This window comes from Natrix helvetica (assembly GCF_964273705.1).
Source record: "Natrix helvetica genome assembly, chromosome: 11".
Taxonomy (NCBI): domain Eukaryota; kingdom Metazoa; phylum Chordata; class Lepidosauria; order Squamata; family Natricidae; genus Natrix; species Natrix helvetica.
In genome coordinates this window covers 1502099-1518230 of record NC_138562.1, presented here as the reverse complement: position 1 = coordinate 1518230, position 16132 = coordinate 1502099, and the positions used below count along the sequence as shown (strand labels likewise).

At 41.4% G+C, this 16132-nt stretch overlaps 1 protein-coding gene across 1 annotated transcript in view; it reads right to left on the bottom strand.

The window, feature by feature from the left end:
- LOC309397898 (vascular endothelial growth factor receptor kdr-like) overlaps window positions 1-16132 on the bottom strand; it is a 182905-nt gene that overhangs the window by 93040 nt on the left and 73733 nt on the right. Inside the window, exons 5-9 of the mRNA XM_081964323.1 lie at window positions 13443-13605; window positions 12830-12966; window positions 11834-11999; window positions 10148-10268; window positions 6422-6594 (exon numbers count right to left, since the gene is read on the bottom strand). Of these exons, the coding sequence (XP_081820449.1) occupies window positions 6422-6594; window positions 10148-10268; window positions 11834-11999; window positions 12830-12966; window positions 13443-13605 (760 nt within the window). The remainder of the gene's footprint in view (window positions 1-6421; window positions 6595-10147; window positions 10269-11833; window positions 12000-12829; window positions 12967-13442; window positions 13606-16132) is intronic.

Below are 16132 nucleotides of genomic sequence, written 5' to 3'. Positions count from 1 at the left end.
GAATTACATTTAAAGCAGTTAAAAATTGACAAAATCACCATCAGTCAAATGCAAAAAGCTGCACTGCTTGGATCTGCACGTATATTACGAAAATACGTTACGACGTCCTAGGCCCCTGGGTGGGGCCCGACTAGTAATCAATGCCAAATCCGCCGAAACAACTGGCCGCTGTGATACAATCGTATAATAATAATAATAATAATAATAATAATAATAATAATAATAATAATAATGAATCGGGATCCATCTTGGAAACAAATCAGTTAATGTACAGTGCAGCTGTAATAGTCACTAATGAACTAGGCATTAAAATCAAAGTACCTAATCACACAATGGAAAAAGCATCAAAGCCAAAGTGGAAAATCCGATTAGAACAAAAAGTCAAAAAATTAAGGGCAGATGCTAGCAACTTAAAGAACATGCATGAGCAACGGCTTAAAAACAGAAAAATCATAGATCAGCTAATCAGAAGATATAGATTGGATACAAGAAACATCAATGAAGCTGTAGAGATTGTAAAACAGCAGATAACAGCAACAGCTAGAAAAATTGAAAGATATGAGGCACGAATCATCCAGTATAAACAAAATCAACAATTTCGATCAGACCAACGGCGTTTTTATCAAAGTCTTAATGTGAATGGTGGCACCAAAAGTCAAAAACCAGAAAAGCAGGCCACAGCTGAATTCTGGAAAGAATTGTGGGGAAATGCAAAGGACTACAATAAGGAAGCAAAGTGGATACATGACTTTGAGGAAAGCATTGGTAACAAACAAATGCAAGTATTAGAAATAACAACTGAGATGGTCAAAAATCGAGTAAAAAAAGTAAAGAATTGGACATCACCTGGAAATGATCAATTACATGGTTTCTGGCTCAAATATCTGACCAGTTTACATGCAATGTTGGCCAGGCAACTGAATGAAATTTTACAAAATGGTCAAATTGATGAATGGTTGACAACTGGAAAAACATACTTGATTCAGAAAGATGCAACTAAAGGAACAATACCTGAAAACTACAGACCAATAACATGCTTGCCAACAACCTTTAAATTACTCACAGGCATTATTGCAGATAACATTATGGATTATTTGGAAACAAACAACATCTTGCCAGTAGAGCAAAAAGGCAACAAAAGAAGGAGTAGGGGCACAAAAGATCAGCTCCTAATTGATAAAATGATATTAGAAAATTGTAAGAAAAGAAAAACGAACTTGAATATGGTCTGGATTGATTATAAAAAAGCATTTGACTCATTGCCACATAGTTGGATCATAAAATGCTTAGAAACAACTGGCATTAGTAAAAATATTACATCCTTCACATTTATTATATATGGATGATTTGAAACTCTATGGAAAGTCAGAAATAGAAATCCAATCACTGACAAACACTGTCCGAGTATTCAGCACCGATATTTCAATGCAGTTTGGCATGGAAAAATGTGCCACTGTATCCATAAAAAGGGGCAAAATCACTACATGTGAGGGAATTGAAATGCCCAATGGCCAACTAATTAAATGCAACGAAAATGAAGCCTACAAATACTTAGGCATTTTGCAGTTGGATAACATCAAACATGGACAAGTAAAAAATATTGTCAGGAGAGAGTACACCAACAGAGTTAGGAAAATTTTGAAATCTAAATTAAATGGTGGAAATACAATCAAGGCCATAAATACCTGGGCAATACCAGTTATAAGATACACAGCTGGTATAGTTAACTGGACACAAGCTGATTTGGACATTTTGGACCGAAAAACAAGGAAACTAATGACAATGCACTACAGTTTACATCCACGTGGTGACACTGATAGACTATACCTGCCCCGAAAATCAGGTGGCAGAGGATTATTACAAGTGAAGCAAATAGTTGAAGAAGAAAAACATGCACTAGCTGATTATTTAAAAGAAAGTCAAGAACATCTATTAATCGAAGTAAAGAACAAAAATCTACTGAAGGCCCAACAGACGAAACAAGAATACAGAAAAGATGTGATAAAATCAAGAATGGAGAGTTGGCAGAACAAAGCCTTACATGGTCAATTTCTGGAAAAAATAAAAGATAAAGTGGACAGTGAAAAAACTTGGTTATGGTTAACAACAGGTACATTAAAGAAAGAAACAGAGTCACTAATCCTGGCTGCGCAAGAACAAGCTATCCGAACAAATGCCATTAAGGCCAAAATCGAAAAATCCTCTGATGATGCCAAATGCAGACTTTGCAAAGAAGTTGATGAAACTGTTGACCACATACTCAGCTGCTGTAAAAAAATCGCGCAGACTGATTATAAATTGCGGCACAATTCAGTAGCACAAATGATCCACTGGAATTTGTGCAAAAATTATAATATTAAAACAACAACAAACTGGTGGGAACATAAGCCTGAAAAAGTCACCGAAAATCAGATGGTCAAGATCCTGTGGGATTTTCGTATACAAACAGACAAAGTACTAGCGCATAACACACCAGACATCACACTGGTTGAGAAAAAGAAGGTTACAATCATAGACATCGCAATACCAGGTGATAGCAGAGTTGAGGAGAAGGAACATGAAAAAGTCGCGAAATACCAGGACTTAAAAATTGAAATCCAACGATTATGGCACAAACCAGCAGTGGTAATTCCAGTGGTAATCGGCACACTGGGTGCTATTCCAAAAGCACTGGAATTACATTTAAAACAGTTAAAACTTGACAAAATCACCATCAGTCAAATGCAAAAAGCTGCACTGCTTGGATCTGCACGTATATTACGAAAATACGTTACGACGTCCTAGGCCCCTGGGTGGGGCCCGACTAGTAATCAATGCCAAATCCGGCGAATCAACTGGCCGCTGTGATACAATCGTATAATAATAATAATAATAATAATAATAATAATAATAATAATAATAATAATAATAATAATAATAATAATAATAATAATAATAATAATACAGAGATAGTGGATTTGTTTACATCTTGATTGGTTCACCCCAGGAAGCCATAGGTTTATATCAGGGCATTAATAAAGTGGCAGTTTGATTTTCAGTCCCTTCCTAATTATTCCTATCATAGAATTGATGTGTGTTTTACAGAATTAACAACCACTGGTGCTTAAAAAACTGAGTGTGTGCTGACAAGGAGGGAAAGTTAAATATATGGCAATTGTTGAAGTTCAGCCATGTGCTAACCATTAATAGTAACAATCCTAATAAATAATCACCTAATAAAACTGATTTTCTATCACTCTGACATAGAACTCCCTATCTCCCTATTCATTTATATTAAAGCCAGTCAAATCTTTGGCAGAAAAACCAACGATTTCTAGGCATTTTTTTGTTACATGCAGGAAGGGTTTTTTAAAGAATAATCTGCTACCAAAAATGAAACATCTGTTCTTTATTATCTCCCACTTGTCCTGTTTGCAAAGGGATATTTCTCCACAGTGCACGTTATCAGCATTCCTTGAGCCGGTCATGTTTTTGATAAGTGACATCTTTACAATAATTGCAATAATGGTTCCCCAATTAATTTACCCTGCCAGGCTGATGCATGACAGAGGAACAATAGGGAGTACTTGTGTGTGAAATTGCACGCAAATTTGGAAGCGGCAAGCTGACAAAATCATTAAGGCTGCTGGGCTGGCTGGACCCGAGGCAACACACAACCAATGTTTGTGTTAGCTGCTGGAGTTCCATGCCAAGCTTGTTTTGTTGGTCCTGTTATTTAGGAACGGTCTTATTCTAATGCAAAACAAACAAGCAATGATTGCGATAGGCATTTGCATTAGAGAGCTTACATTAACCGCATCGTATATGCCACTGATCCAAGCAACTGTTACATTATATTGCCTAAATTGGTCCTGCAGCCAATCAGATGGGTTTCCTTGCCTACTAGCTGGTCAGATTGGATGATTAAATTTCAAAACACACACATACGCTTTCACATAAGAACACTGTACAAAAAGCTGCTGCTGTTGCTGAGCACTAAGTGTATTCATTTAACAGACTAACAGAATAACAGAGTTGGAAGGGGCCTTTGAGGTCTTCTAGTCCAACCCCCTGCTCAGGCAGGAAACCTTATATCAGGGGTGTCAATTTCACTCAGGGCTGCATCAGGGTTGCGTTTGCCTTGGGGAGCCGGGGTGGGCATGGCCAACTCCATGTGGTGGCCTGAACAATCTGCCAGCGAAAATGGGCTCCAAAGTTCCGTTTTGAGATACGATGGCCTCCTGCAACCTTCCGCCAGTGAAAATGGAGCTCAAGAGAGCTGCGGGTGCCCCCGCCCAAGCTCCATTTTCACTGGCAGAGGCACCGCAGGCCGGTCCTTCACTGTTTCCAGGGCACCCGCACAGGCCAAATCTAAGCACGGGCTGGATTCGGCCCACAGGCCTTGAGTTTGACATCCCTGTCCTATATCATTTCAGACAAAAGGTTGTCAAATCTCACCTTAAAAACAACCAGTGTTGGAGCACCCACAATTTCTGAAGGCAACTCGTTCCCCTGGTTGTTCTTACTGTCAGGAAATTTCTCCTTAGTTCTAGGATGCTTCTCTCCTTGATTTAGTTTGCATCTATTGCTTCTTGTCCTGCCTTCAGGTGCTTTGAAAAATAGATTGACACACACACCCCTTCTTTGTGGCAGCCCTTCAAATATTGGAAGAGTGGTATCATGTCTCTCCTAGTCCTTCTTTCCACTAGACTAGACAGACCCAGTTCCTGCAACCGTTCTCCGTATGTTTCAGGCTCCAGTCCCCAAATCATCTTTGCTGGTCGTCTCCGAACCCTTTTCAGAGTTTCAGCATATTTTGTATGTTGCGGCAACCAAATCTGGATGCAATATTGCAGTACTAACCCTTCATGTGATCTTGATTCGATCCCTCTGTTAATGCAGCCTAGGACTGTGTTGGCTTTTTTGGCTGCAGCAACACACGGCTGGCTCATATGTCAGGACTAGCAGTGTATTGCAGCTGCCAATTTCATCAATGTATCAATTGATGAATTGCTTTATACACCCACCTCTCTCTCTCTCTCTCTGTGTGTGTGTGTGTGTGTGTGTGTGCGTGTCTTTTCCCACATGTAAGTGCAAGCACACAAACTGACATATGTTTTGCATTTCTTGAATTCTTTTGTCAGTGATTAACTGCTTTGTCTCTTTGCTGGCTTTATTGGCATCCGAGGTGTCGGCAAAAAAGTTTAAATGCTCCTCCCCCTGGCTCTTGGAATTGAAACCTGGGACTCTTTTTAATTGCATTTGGAGGATTTCAGTCACAATATGTGGGCTCCATCTTGATGTTTACTAACACCCCAAGCAAATGCCCTGGTTCTACTCACAGAGATGCCTGGTTGGAAATTGTAGCAGAGAAACTGGACTGATTCATCATCTCATCTCTTGATAAAAAAATAATATCTCTCTAAATAGCTTTTGAACAAGAAGAGAAAGTTAGAAACATCCTCAGGACAGGATTCTGCTGTTCCAGCACTTCAGAGAGATTACATGGGCAAGGCAGAGTTGAAGTGAACTACTTTAATCTCATTGCACAATCCTCTCACCAGCCATCTGAAGCCCTCACGGCTCCTGGTGCTTCCATGAAAATATAAGGAAAGCCTCAAGTGGGAACTCATAAAGCATAGACTCATAGGGCTGGAAAGGACCTCAGAGATCTTCTAGTCCAACCCCCTGCTCAAGGCAGATACCATCCCGGTCAATGGTTGTCCAGTCTATTTTTGAAAATCTCCAGTGATGGAGCACCCACACCTCCAGGAGGCAAGCTGTTCCATTGATTAATTGTTCACACTGTCAGAAAATGTATCCTTAGTTCTAGGTTGGATCTCTCTTTAATGATCTTCCACCCATTACATCTTCTCCTGCCCTCTAGTTCTTTGGAGAGCAAGTTCTCTGTAACAGCCCTTCAAGTGTTGGAAGACAGTTATCATGCCCCCCCCCCCCCATTAAACCTTTCTAGCCTCTTTCCAGAAGTAGCTCTCCTGCCTCTACTGGATGGAATTCTGTCTTTGAGGAATAGGTGGAGAATTCCTTTTGCAGAAATCATCCATACAGTCTGTCTAGATGCACATTTGGTGGGAAATTTTGAAAGGTCAGGAATGGACTTGCTGATGTGAGCAGCTTTCTATTTCCAAATCACTCCATTTCTTCCATCCCCATCACAGATGGTCCTTCAAACGTCCTTTTTGCTGTGACAGCATCATAGGCTATCAACTGGACGCTATTTTTGCCATGGCTTGAATTTTGTTTTGCTCCAGCCCGGCGCTAGAATAGTGATGGTAAGAGGGGCAATTGTGGTAGAAATAGCGATAGAAGTCAATGATCTTACAGTACCAATCATTACAGTATCAACCTTGACTATTTGTTCTCGGCCCATAGGCCAACTTGCCTTGCACCCAAAGAGAAGCGGAAGAGGCCGGAGACTTACCAAGGACAACAAGTTGGATGGTGAGATTTTTATAGAGACCATGCTTGGGGTTGCTCAAATACAGGGTGAAGTTCCCAGCATGCTTCGCTCTCACATCCCTGATGACGATCCTGTACCTCTCGGGATCTAAGTCATAGCAGTCGTTGGCCTTGAGCAGCTGCCCATCTTTGTACCTATTTGGACCAGAAAAAACCAGAGTGAAAAGCAGCCGAGACAAAGGAATAGAAGGCATCCATGTTTCGGAGCTAATTTAATTTTTACATTTTTATTTAGAGCTAGGACTCTCTGCCCAAGTGGAAAGTTCCCCACCCATCCACGAATTGGACTCATCCGACAGTAAATTCTCAGTACAGGTAGTCCTTGGCTTACAACCATTTGTTTAGTGACCATGCAAACTTACAACAGCGCTGAAAGAGTGACTTATGACCATTTTTTCACCCTTATGACCATTGCCGCTTCCCCACCGTCACGTGATCAAAATTTGGCTGCTTGGCAAATGACTCACATTTATTGGGGTAGCAGTTTCAGCACTTTTGTGACCTTTTGACAAGCAAAGTCAACGAGGAAGACAATTTCACTTAACATCCATATTACTCACTTAACAAATGCAGCAATTCACTTAACAATGGTGGCAAGAAATTTTATAAAATAGAGCAAAACTCAGTTAACAACTGTCTTGCTTAGCAACAAAAGTTGGGGCTCAAATACAAAGCATTAAAACTAAAGTTTGCATGTTCTATTGCGATATAAGAGAGTTGGATTGGTGTAATAATAATAATAATAATAATAATAATAATAAATTTGAATTTATTAGCCGCTCCCTTTCCAGGCAGGACTCGGGGCGGCGTACACTAGGACATATATAAACATACCTATATACAAAGACATACATGCACGGAGGAGGTAATAGATTACAACATTTAGACAATTAAAACCATTAACATACCCCGTTTAATAAAAACCCAATATACAATAAAAATTTAAAATTTAAAAAAGACAGTCAGGAGGAATATGAAAAAATTACGGTTGAGCCAGGCCAGATAATTGAAAGAGGTGGGTCTTCAACTGTACACGGAAGGAGCGGAGATCGGAAATAATCCTGATGTCACGGGGGAGGTCATTCCACAGGGCTGGGCCCATCACAGAGAAGGCTCTGCTCCTGGGTGTCGCCCCCCGACACTGTTTGGCGGACGGCACCCGGAGAAGTCCCTCTCTGTGTGAGCGAATTGGTCGTAGGGATGTAGCAGTTAAGACATCAAGCTAGAAATCAGGAGACGGTGAGTTCTAGTCCTGCCTTAGGCACGAAAGCCAGCTGGGTGACTTTGGGCCAATTCCTCTCTCTCAGCCCAACCTACCTCACAAGGTTGCTGTTGTGGGAAAATAGGAGGAGGAAGTTGTGAGGATTGGCCACCTTGAGTTATTTGTAAAAATGATAAAGGCTGGAAACGAACAAACAAACATAAGTTTTAGCAAAAGGTCTGGGTGGCTGAGGCCCAATATATTCAGATGGTGGCTGTGATAGTCTCATGGATTTGCACCCTGCATGTGACTCAGCTGCCAGCTTGTCTTCTTGGCTATGCACTATGGACATGCTTGAAGACATCCAAGAATTAGAGAACTGAAATCAGAGACTGAAATAAATCTATTAAGAGTTAAACCACCGTGTTATTTGCAGTGGGGGGGGGGGGGAGATGGATAGGGAAGAGAAACATATTAAAGTTACAGCATAATCCATTTCTCTTCCTGCTCCTTTGGCAGGGATTGAAAACTGGGGTGGCAATTGAGGGGAAAAGAGGTTTTTAAAAACTGTTTTTCCACCCTTGGAGTTGAAGAGTTGGAGAGGGGGAGGCAATGATTAGTATTAGCTGCAGGACTCGGGAGACGTCACCATTTTGTGGGTCTGATGCAGGCATGGAAGAGAGCTATGGAATTTCTTCCTGAAAATCCTAAATCTGGTTCCTCAGTCACTTTCTCTGTTGGTTCTATCAAACTCAGAACTCTGTTTTTAGGGAGATAAGGCCTGGAGTTTGGATATAGAAAAACAGAGTTGGAAGGGACCTTGGAGGTCTTCTAGTCCAACCCCCTGCACAAGCAGGAGACCCTGTACCATTCCAGTCAAGTGGCTGTCCTGTCTCTTCTTAAGAGCCTTCAGTGGTGGCACCCACAACTTCTGGAGGCAAACCATTCCATTGGTTGATTGTTCTGTCAGGTATTTTCTCCTTAGTTCTAGGTGGCTTCCCTCCTTGATTAGTTTCCTTTCATTGTTTTTGTCTTGCCTTCTAGTGCTTTGGCAAAAAAAAAACCCTCTTCTTTGTGGCAGCCCCTTAAATATTGGAAGAGTGGTATCATGTAGTCCTTCTTTTCACTAGACTAGCCATGGCCAGTTCCTGTAACTGTTCTTCGTATGGCTTAGTCTCCAGACCCCTAATGCTCTTGGTTGCTCTTCTCTGCACTTTTTCTAAACTCTCAAACATCTTTTTTCTAATGTGGCCACCAAAACTGGATGCAATACCCCAAGTGCAGCCTTACAAAGGCATGATAAAATGGCTTGGTTGCAGTTATTTCTTTATATCTCTGTGGTACTGATAGTCCAATGCATATGACCACAATTGGAACCAGGATTTTCTATGCTAAGAAAGGCGGTTGTTAAGAGAGTCATGTGGTCACAAAACAAGCCTGGCTTTCCCCAATGTCTGGCTGGGAAGGTGGCAAATGGCGATCACATGACCCTGGGATGCCACAACCATTGCAAATACATGCCAGTTGACAAGTGCACAAATTTTGATCACATGATTGCGATGGTCCCTAAGTGTCAAAACTAGCCATAAGCTACTTTCTTCATTCCCACTGTAACTTTGAACCATTGTTATTGAACAATTGTAAGCTGAGGACTACCTGTACATAAAATGGCTAACAGATTGAATGAAAACCTATAGCTGTAAAAACGGACTATAGAACATTAGTTCCTGGAAACTGTTTTCTAAGTAGTGAAGAGTTCATGCAGAAATGGCTCAGTCTGCCAAGCAGATTTCTTCCACGCGGCAGCCCTGCACATTTCATGTGATGGAAAAGAAACTGCTTTTAAAGTGTTTTGCAAGGAGAAGAACATTTTGTGAAATGGCTGAGATGAGTCATTGGGTCCTTGTGCTGAACATAGGTCTAAGCAATCTAAGACAAAAGAGTTTCCATGCCTATCTTGTCTTTTACTGATTTATAGCCTGCAGGTTTATTGATTTATTTGCATCCCTGTTCCATTCCAAGGGAAGAGGTTTTATGCAGGAAAATCCTCCAGAAGAACCATCTTAAGTCAGGAGCAAATGCAGCCAGAGAGAAAGGAGTGTAAAAGAATAGCATGGGAGCAAAAGGAAGGCAGCAAATGACCTCGTGAACATCAGCCTCAGGAAACAATAAAGTAAACTCAAGAAGAAACGTGGAATCCTCTGGCACCCAAATGTGTGAATGTGTGTCTTGTCTTGGCAGGTAGATTTTGCTATGAAGGTACCTACTGAACGCCTTGGGTTATTGCTTAAAGATTGGACGGAGAAAACGGAGGTTGAAACCTTCATTTAATTATTAGGTCTCTCAAGGCAACCTGCCTCATAAGTAACATCAGAGGAAATGACATACAAATTAGGAAGGGAGGGAGGAGAGGAGAGGAGGAGGAGGAGGAACAATTGCAATCATACCACTTTCCCAAATATGATTTTGCTCCATCTTAGTCCTTACCAGGCCACATCAGGGGGAGGGAAAGCATCAACCTTCCAAGCCAGCTTCAGTACTTTTTGTCCTGCATTGGCCTCATAATACAGGGTTTGCCTCTTTTTGACAAAATTAACGAAAGCTTCTTCTTCAATAAATGAGAGAAAGAATAAGAGTTAATTGCTAGTTTGCTTTCAAAAGCATCAGATTTTTTTTCCCCCTGGACATCAAAATAACATGTGCAAAAGATAACAAACCAGGAAAAAAGACAACCAGGCAAGAAACGGAGTAGCCATGGTTACAAATTTAAAGCATGTGGCATTTATTTTTCATATGTGTAGTGAAATTTTATTAATTTGACTCTGAGGTACAGTTTGATCTGCAGACAATTGGGAAGAAGATCCAATGTATGAAGCAACAGGGAAATTTTAGAAACACTCATCCGAAGTGAAGGCAATAATAATATACAGGCGCTATCTTTTCTGGATAGTATTTCTTTTAACTCTTGAATTAATGGGATTTTTTTTCATAGCACACAATCCATTTTTCCCTGACCCACAATTGGGTAATGACTAAAATATATCAATAACACACAGGAGCAGATGGTCCATGACAAGGAAGGCTGGTTTCTGTTTGATTTCAGCTGTGAACATGAGATTTTTCAAAGTGACAACACATTAGGACACGTTTCTGGAATTTCTTGAAGATACTACAAGAATGAAAAGATTGATCATTCCTTGGGTGATCAGATAGTCCTCAACTTACAACAGTTCATTTTGTGACAGTTCCAAGTTACAACAGCACTGAAAAAAGTGACATGATCGTTTTCACATTTATGACCGTTGCAGCAATGTCACGTGATCAAAATTCAGACCCTTGGCAACTGATTCATATTTATGACGGTCGCAGTGTCCCAGGGTCATGTGATCACTTTTTATGACCTTTTGAAAAGCAAAATCAACGGAGAAGCCAGATTCACTTAACAACCATGTTACAACTTAACAACTTCAGTGCTTCATTTAACAATTGTAGCAAGAAAGGTCGTAAAAGGAAGCAAAACTCACTTGACAAAATGTCTCATTTAGCAACAGAAACTTTGGGCTCAACTGTGGTTGTAAGTCAAGGACCACCTGTACTTTCAAGAGATACATAGGCATAACTTTGGAATGTTGTGTGCTATTCTCCCTGGATGGATCCCGACTAGACGGGAGTCTGAAAACGAGGGTAGCCTGGTGACTCTCAACCACAGAGGAAACGCTTCCTCCAGAGTTACTCAGCCTTGGCAACTTTAAGCTGTATGGACTTCAACTCCCAGAATTCTCCAGCCAGCTCGGTTGCTAAGGCTGAGAAACGCAGATATAAGCAATGGAGAAGTCGGTGGGAAAATAAGCCACTTATTTTTATCCACCAATGTTGACAATATTTGTTAAAAAATAAAACACCACTCAACATCAAGCAAACAACTTCAGGGTAAGTTAAGTGAGCCGGGGGAGTATGAAATGCTGAGTCTGATGCCTCTGGTGATGAATGAGTATTTTAAGTCATCCCCAAGTTGAAAGGATTGAGTAGGGAGCTATATTGGTTCAACAAGGAAGGGTCTTCTAAAATGAGAGTACCAGCAGCCTATCAATATATCAGCTGGCAGAAAAGTGGCCTGTTCTGACCGCATCTCTTTTGAGACCTTGGCTTTCCCATTTTTGTGGTCCTTCTTACTGAGTATTGTGACCGTAGTATTGACTTCTACACCTCCTTCGCCCATATTGAACACTTTGCATATGTACTGTCCTTTGTCTTCCATTGTGACATTCGTGATAGTCACATTACTAGAGCATTTGTACATGGAGACACTCTGGTCGAAATTCTTTCCTGCTCTTAGTTCCTGGAAGAGAACAAGAGAGAGGCACAGAAAAATTACCACCCAGTTCAGTTTACAAGCCCTCAAATAAAAGCTGTAAAGGGGAATATCGTGGCATCTTTTGCTAGATGTGTGTATGGTAGGATTGATGGGATCCTAATGAGCCTTTGGAGGCGCAGTGGTTATGCAATGCAGTATTGCAGGCTGACTCTTCCAACTGCCAGCAGTTCGATCTTGATCGGCTCAAAGTTAACTCAGCCGTCCATCCTTCTGAAGTTAGTAAAATGAGGACCCATATTGTTGGGGGCAGGATGCTGACTCTGTAAACCGCTTAGAGAGGGCTGTCAAGCAATATGAAGCGGTATATAAGTCTAAGTGCTGGTGCTAAGAGTTTTAAAAGGTGACTAGGGGTTCCCTTCTTTCTGCTTTAATGTTTAAAAGACAATATCACGAGGTATTTCCAGGAGAAATTTTCTTTTCTGGTTTCAAAAAGAGATCACATCCTTTAAAGTGTTGTGTACAAAGTTTTGCAACCTTCTGACAAGCAAACTCAATGGAGAAGCTGGGTTCACTTAACAACTGCAGGAATTAACTTAACAACTGGGGCAAGAGTGGCCCTAAACCCTTGGGCAACAAAGGGACAAAACTCGCTTAAGGAATGTCCCAAATTTGTGACTCAATCGTGCTCCTAAGTCAAGGGTTAAAGCCCCTTGGTCAACCAAGGACAATTGGATGGTTATTTAAGAAAGCTCAGCCATGTTCAGCAGATCCTTTTCTGAAGAACTAAGGAAACAGATCTTCAGAAAAGCAGACCAAAGTCTTCCCTCAGCTAAGAGACCCCTGGAGCGACTCACCCTTTTTCCTGGAAATTTCCATAGAAACTGTAACCGTCCGTTCCAGGACGTCTGCCCTTTGCACTCCAAGTTAAGGGTTTCTCCAACCAAGAGTTTTTTGGGAGTTGCTTTCACAACCACATCCCAAACTCGCACCTCTAAATGAAATAAGAAAGTCAGTGATCAAGCATCTCCTCCAACAACATTGTGTTATACCGGCAAACAGGCAGATCCATTTGCTTTCCATAACCGAAATCATACCTAGTGCAGAATGTACAGGCAGGCCTCGACTTAGGTACAACAGTTCATTTTGTATCATTTGAACTTACAGTGACATTGAAGTGACTTATGACCATTTTTCACACTTATGACCATTACAGCATCCCCATAGTCACGTGATTTACATTCACATTCATATTTCTGTTGGTTGCAACTATCTTATTAATTTAACAACTGCAGTGATTCACTTAACAAACCTGATGAGGAAAATGGTAAAAGGAAGCAAAACTCACTTAACAAATGTCTTACCTAGTGACATCAATTTTGGGTTCAATTGTGGTCATAAGTCGAGGACTGCTGGTAGTCCAGCAATGGAAAATTATGTCCAGAAAGGCAAAAGCGTTCATCCACTCACCCACTTTCTGAGTCAAGTAATATGTCTCATATTGTGCCTCGTTGACCGTAGCAACACATTTGATCATTCTACTGAAGAACTCAATGGAGGGCGAAGTGATCGTGAATCCTTCCTTTGGGTCCCATTCCTTCCTCTCATAGGTGAGAGGCTCAGGAGATTGATGCTGAAGAAGAAAAAGCAAATATAAAGATAATACTTTTTGTCTGAGGTAAAGCTACTGTCAAGACTGACTCCCACTTTCACCTACATTCCCCTTCGCTCGCAGCTTGACAAAGAATAGGCCGATGGTGGGTTGGAATGCAAAGGTGGGGGAAATGGCATTCAAGCATCCTCGGTTCCTGTGAGACGTTGCTCCCCGCTTCAAGGACACCCCCAGCAGATGTCCCAGTGTGGCTGGCTGGTTCCAATAGCAAAATGAATAGAAGTGATTGGTGGATGTAATGGACTGAGGGTGGCCTGTGGGGAAAGGAGGAATGAACTATGTGTGCCTTTGCACGGGAAGCCCAGAGCTGGTTTTGCTTCTTCTGTGCCAATGTGGTTTATTCAGTAAAGTTTATACTCTTGGAAAAATGACATCCCAGGAGTTTATTTTTCTGGATACCAACTGGATAGTTGATAGCTACAGTAGATATAATTAAGAAGCATTCAAACTGTTTGGATATTGAAATGCCCCAAACAATAAACGTCCCATCTTTGGGAAGGTGGGTGTTCTGATCTTGAGAGAGCCATTCTAAGGCTCTCTTCCTGAAATTTCCTGAAAATGTTTAGACATCAGACGCACCTCTCACAGACTTACTAGAAGTGGGCCACCCTCAAAATGGGCCATTTCAAACTCCATTCGGCAACTGAAGTGGAATGTTTCAGACCATTTCTGGCAAGGTCAGAACTTCCTCTTCCCAAAGGTAGGATGTTGCAAAATCTCTACTTGTAGGAGAAGGAAGGGCTGAATCTGATGGCAGAGTTGAAAGAGGGCTCAGTCTAGAATCCCTAGGCTGAGGACTAAGTCCAACGTCCCTTGGATTTCATTGACTTATCTAGCTCCAAAGTGCTAATTCATGAATGAAGGCAAATATATGTGTCCCAGGATAAGGTTGCAGGATCCAATCAGGCTCGATCACCGGGACCAGAGGTTTAGTCTTCCGAGCTTTTGGACTCATGATGCAGCCCATCCTCAAGGAACTTGTCTTTACCAGATTGCCTTCATGGACTCCAGCATGAATCCGAAAGTTTGGAAGACTAGTCCTCTAGTCCCAGTGATCGACCCAGATTAGATCCTGCAAGTGTTAACCATTAGTTGAGAATATTGCTATGCATAGGCCTGAGTAGCAACAAATCAGTTTAATTGGACCTTCAGAGGTGGACCTGGTCTTTTGTACTTGATATGAGTTCAGGTCTGTTCAGATCCATCTCTTATCTCTATTTCTTCACTTAAAGAGCAATAAATCACTAATTGTAGTTCTCCAGTTCAATCACTGTCATCTTCAAATACAACCTCAGAGATTCTGCCTGAGATTCTGGATTGACTCTGGATTGCTGCCAGTCAAGTCAAGAACACTGAATTATACTAATTAATGGATAAAATCAGTGGTTCTGTTTGTCCAATACATCGTAACCATAAACTAACCCAGGGTTTAAGACAGGTGGACTTCCCTTGCCAGAATTCCACAGTCAGCATAGCTAACTGGAGAATTCTGGGAGTTGAAGTCTGTCCATCTTAAAGTGGCCAAGGTTGAGAAACACTGAACTAACCAATCCCATTTTAGCCCTACGTGTTGCACCAACCACGTGGCTAGTTTCTGGATCAATGTACCTCAACACCCAGAAATAGGGAATAATTAAGCAAGTCATAATTTTCTTAAGAAGGTTAAGTGCATGATAAGCTAGCTTTCTATGATCTGAATCTATATTACTTATTTTGGGCAACATGCCTTATTTCAAGAGAGAGTTTTAAAGACGTATGCAACATAGCTAAGCAAAAATAGCTATGTAGTAGTCAGTCTTAAAGTTAATCATTAGAACCTAGCCTCTCTGGTTTGTAAACCATGATTTTAGCTTAGTGCGGGGCTCTCCAGCCTTCACAGTTTAAGATTTATGGACTTCAGCTCCCAAAATCCTGGTAGTTGAAGCCCACAAGTCTTAAAGTTGTCAAGCTTGGAGGGCCCTGGCTTAGTGTAACAATTGTTATTTCCTTTTCCAGGATGACAATCTGCCGTGAACTACAGCTTGCATGTATATGGTTCTTGTACAAGGTTCACAACTGCATCTTGCAAAATCTTGCCTAGATAGACAAGCATTCTATGTTCCTGGAACAAAAAGCAGATCATTAGCTTCTCCTCAACAGGAAGGTCTATCAGCCAGTTTCCTGTCCCAGCTGATTTGGGCTGGAACAACACATATATCTGGAATCCTGCTATGTCCCTCTGTAGTTTGGCATGCTTCACTTCTCACTTCCAAGGTCTTCCTCCATCCTGACTTATCCTTCATGCCCTATTGCAAACTTTGTCTCCTGTACGTACAAGCATTGCTGCCCCAAAACTATGGATGTCCCCACCACTGGCCACTGTTCTTCCAACTTGTGTCCTATATAATCCCCTGCTTTCACCCTGGAAAAGGCAACATGGGGCAGTGTTTCATGTTAAGCCAAGCTATCCGTTCTCCTGTGTTGGCTGCAGCTTGAAGAGGACTTGAAT